Source organism: Nannochloropsis gaditana (genome assembly GCF_000240725.1).
Source record: "Nannochloropsis gaditana CCMP526 unplaced genomic scaffold scaffold125, whole genome shotgun sequence".
In the NCBI taxonomy this organism is placed as follows: domain Eukaryota; class Eustigmatophyceae; order Eustigmatales; family Monodopsidaceae; genus Microchloropsis; species Microchloropsis gaditana.
In genome coordinates, this window is record NW_005803828.1 from 14,879 (window position 1) to 18,314 (window position 3,436).

The following is a 3,436-nucleotide window of genomic DNA, read 5'->3' on the forward strand; positions in this document are numbered from 1 at the left end:
CACGGAGGGGATCCGGCGTTTTAGCCCTCAGGCGGAGCTGGAGTCGCTCCGAGGGGGGCTTTACTAGGCCCGGTGGCGGAGGACTCGATGCGCTGCGGGGTCGCCAGTGGAGGGGAAGAAGGAGGGGCGGGAGGGGGAGAGAGGCGTATGGAGCGCTACCTTGAGAACGAGGTTTGAGAAGGGAGAAGATGCGATGTAAGAAGAGTGAGGAGGCGAATCGACGAGAAAAATGAGCGTGCGGGAAGGCGTTCGGCTCAAGAGGAGGAGTCCCTCGGGATCATTTGTCTGCTGACACTCACGTCGATTCCCGTGAGTCTCGCATTGAGGTTGCTCTCAAAGGGTCATGCCAAGTTGGTGTGGCGCTATTCGTCGAGTGAGACATAGAGAAAAGGACAATGATTTGGCATTTAGCTTTGCATTTAGATTGAACTTACCAGAGGTATATTTATAAACTTCAATTATGTCTTTCGCGCACGTGTAGCGAAAGGAAGAGACCAATAGAATTGTAATCAATGGGCTTACGCGATGGCATATATACTGTGAGAGGAGGCCGCGCGTGTGGAGAGTTCTTTTCAAGGAGAGGGGGAAAAGGTTGGCGTGCGAACACACTCGATGTAAAAGAAAAAGAGCGAGGGAAGGAGGAGGAGAGTAGTCGATGTAACAAAGTGCGTTAAGATGAGGCGGTTTGCTAGTCCGCCTGAGCGCCTGAGGGAGAGATTGGAGGAAGTGCCTCATGAGAGAGCTAGGAATGACGAGATGGCTCCAGAAAAGAAAAGAAGCAAACAGATAATGCGTGCCGGCTGAAAGCGGACTCGCTCATTGGCGTCGGCGGTGGATGGTAACAGCCCCCGCTGCATTCCAGTTAATGAGTCGGAGACCGGGTTATGCAATTACTTTCCCTTATTTCTATTCTTGTCCCATCCCTCCACCCTGTAAGCCGCCGTCGCTTCCCTCATCAATGAGCCGCCTCATGTACATCCTTCGCCCCCAGCCTACCACGACGGCTTCCCGAGGATTTCCATGCCATTGTCTGCACAGCATCCCACCGGCACCAGCCTACCCTCTAAGCTCAGGCGCGCATAGCCGTTCGTAGCCGCAGCGTCAAGAACATGTAAGTGAGGGCGTAAAATATCACCGTCATCCCCGTAAGCATTAACAAGTTAGCTCCCAAGGCCTCGGGGTCCACATTCACGAACTTCAACGCCACTCCTCGCAACTCCGCGGGAAGCAGGGATTGCTGCAGCGTTATCAGGGCCGCAAATCCGTAATTGACGATGGAGATCTTCGGAAGCCAAGCCAGGTAGGAAGGGAGAGTGGCGGTGTCGTAGAGGAAGCCGGAGAAGAGCACCATGGGGGTGATGAAGGCGGGGAGGATGCCGAGTGTGAGCATCGGATTCGCCGAGAGGGAGCCGACCATGAGGGCCATGGCGCAGGAGGCCTGGGTCGTCAGGGCCACCACGCCTGCGAATTGGAGGAAGGCCGCGAGGGAGGGCGTGAGGCCCGTCATCCAGTAGAGGAAGGCGACGAGGAGGAGCGGTCCGTACGCGAAGGGGAGCTCGTAGAGGATCTTGGCCAGCAGGTATGGGCCTGCGGCGTTGGCGCCCGCGAAGTATTCCCGGAGCAGAAGGGGCCAGTCCAGAGGCGCGCGGAGGATGACGGTGAGGGGGCACATGTAGAGCAAGGCAACGACCAGGGCGTAGAGGAGGCCGACCAGGTTGCGCCAGCTGGAGGCGGCCTGCTGGAAGTAGAGGGTGCCGAAACAAAGCCCTATCACGCCCATGACCATCCCGTACAGCCAGAAGCTCAGGCTGTTCCTGGACGTCTGCAGGAGGCCGCGCCGGAGGTTGAGGCGGAAGAGGGTCCACGCCGAGGCGTGCTGTCCCTGGACCCCCCGCAAACTCCGATGGCTGTTCTCCTCACAGGCTTTGTCTCGATGACTCCCGCGCTCTGGCAGCTCAGGGTCCCCGTAAGCCGATGCCGCGAACGACTGGACGAGCCAGTCGTTCTCTTTCCTCCGCTCCTCCCTCGCCGAGGCCCCTCCCCCCGGCTTCGAGACGACCAGCCGCACCAGATGGTCGGCAGGATTGTAGGCGTCGGGCAAGGGCCGCTTCAGACAGCTGCTGGCATAAAGCAGAGCATTTGAGATCGTCCCATGGAAAGCGAGGCGGCCGTCGTTGGTCAGGAGCAAGACGTGCGAGAAGAGGCTGAAGATCTGGGAGGAGGGGGCGTGGATCGTCGCCATTACCAGGATCCGCCGGGAGAGCGCCAGCTGACGGAGAAGGGCCACCACGTGCCCCGCCATCACAGAGTCAAGCGAGGTCGTTGGCTCGTCAAGAAAGATCGCTTGCGGGCAAAGCAAGAGCTCCGTAGCGATCGTCAGGCGTTTCCGCTCCCCCCCAGACAGCCCCTTCTTGTTCTGCGGCGCTCCCGGGCCTCCCACCAGCGTCTTCCGACACTTACTTAAACCCACGTCCTCTATAACATTTCGAACTCTTGCCTCGATTTCTTTCGGGCTAAACCTATCCGACATTCGAGCCGTCCCGTGGAACAAGAGATGCTCCTCCACTGTCAGGAACCCACAGAGAACCTCCCGCTGGTGAACCAACGCCGAGGCTGTAAAGTAGTCTCCCCGGACAGCCTCTCCATTCCAAGTCACCCTTCCCTTGAATTGTCGGGAACGCAAAGCCAGACATTCGAGCAACGTAGTTTTCCCCGCGCCCGAGGCCCCCATAATAGCTGTTATCTCCCCCCCAACGCTTTGGCCTGCCACGTCCGTCAGAATACTTTTCCTTTGAATACTCCTTTTGGTCCACGGCCAACACCGCTGGCTTCCCACTTTGAAAGAGCGTATATGCCATGTGAGTTGATTGGGAAGATAGCTACCGGGAGCAGGGCGTCGGCGGCGGGCGTCTGGGACTGGAATCGACCACGGCGGGCACGACCTATTGTCCGAGGACAGCGGGAAATTCATATTTTCTGTTCCCATGGTTTATTTTCTTGCACTTTCGCTGCTTGTCTGAAGGAAGGGCCAGGGCAGCGCATCCAACGGGCACGATGGTCCAATCTCTTGTGTAATCTTGCTTGATTCTTTTTCTTGAGGTCTGACGGTCAGGTCCTGGCGATTGGATGCCCGCAAATAACCACACAATGCATCCTGTTTTGAACGACCGGCCTATGTGTGATAGCAAACATGTAAAACTAATATAGCACTCATCCTTGTACCCTGTAGCTTTGCTATTGCCCGCATCTTGCGTCTGCGCCGTTAGAACCCCCGCAAGTCCTGTACCCTCGCATTCTCTCGGCCAAGACCCCGCCGTGTCGTCACGGCTGTTCTTTGACGTAGGTATACCGTAACCTCGCAAAAGGCGCTTCATTCCAGAGTTCGAGGGGCGATTTTCATTTATTCATAAACATATCCTCATAAAAAAACGTTTTA

General features: G+C 57.0%; 2 protein-coding genes across 2 annotated transcripts; both read right to left on the reverse strand.

The window, feature by feature from the left end:
- Positions 1-870: 870 nt before the first annotated feature.
- On the reverse strand, positions 871-1,722 carry NGA_2025800 (atp-binding cassette subfamily member group wbc protein 2; the record flags this gene model as incomplete). The annotated part of the gene is made up of 1 exon (XM_005855725.1): positions 871-1,722. A coding segment is annotated over one exon (653 nt), but the record flags the coding sequence as incomplete, so codon positions are not given.
- A 101-nt stretch (positions 1,723-1,823) lies between these two features.
- On the reverse strand, positions 1,824-3,180 carry NGA_2016600 (abc subfamily abcg; the record flags this gene model as incomplete). Its single annotated transcript, XM_005855724.1, has 1 exon — positions 1,824-3,180. A coding segment is annotated over exon 1 (1,163 nt), but the record flags the coding sequence as incomplete, so codon positions are not given.
- Positions 3,181-3,436: the final 256 nt, after the last annotated feature.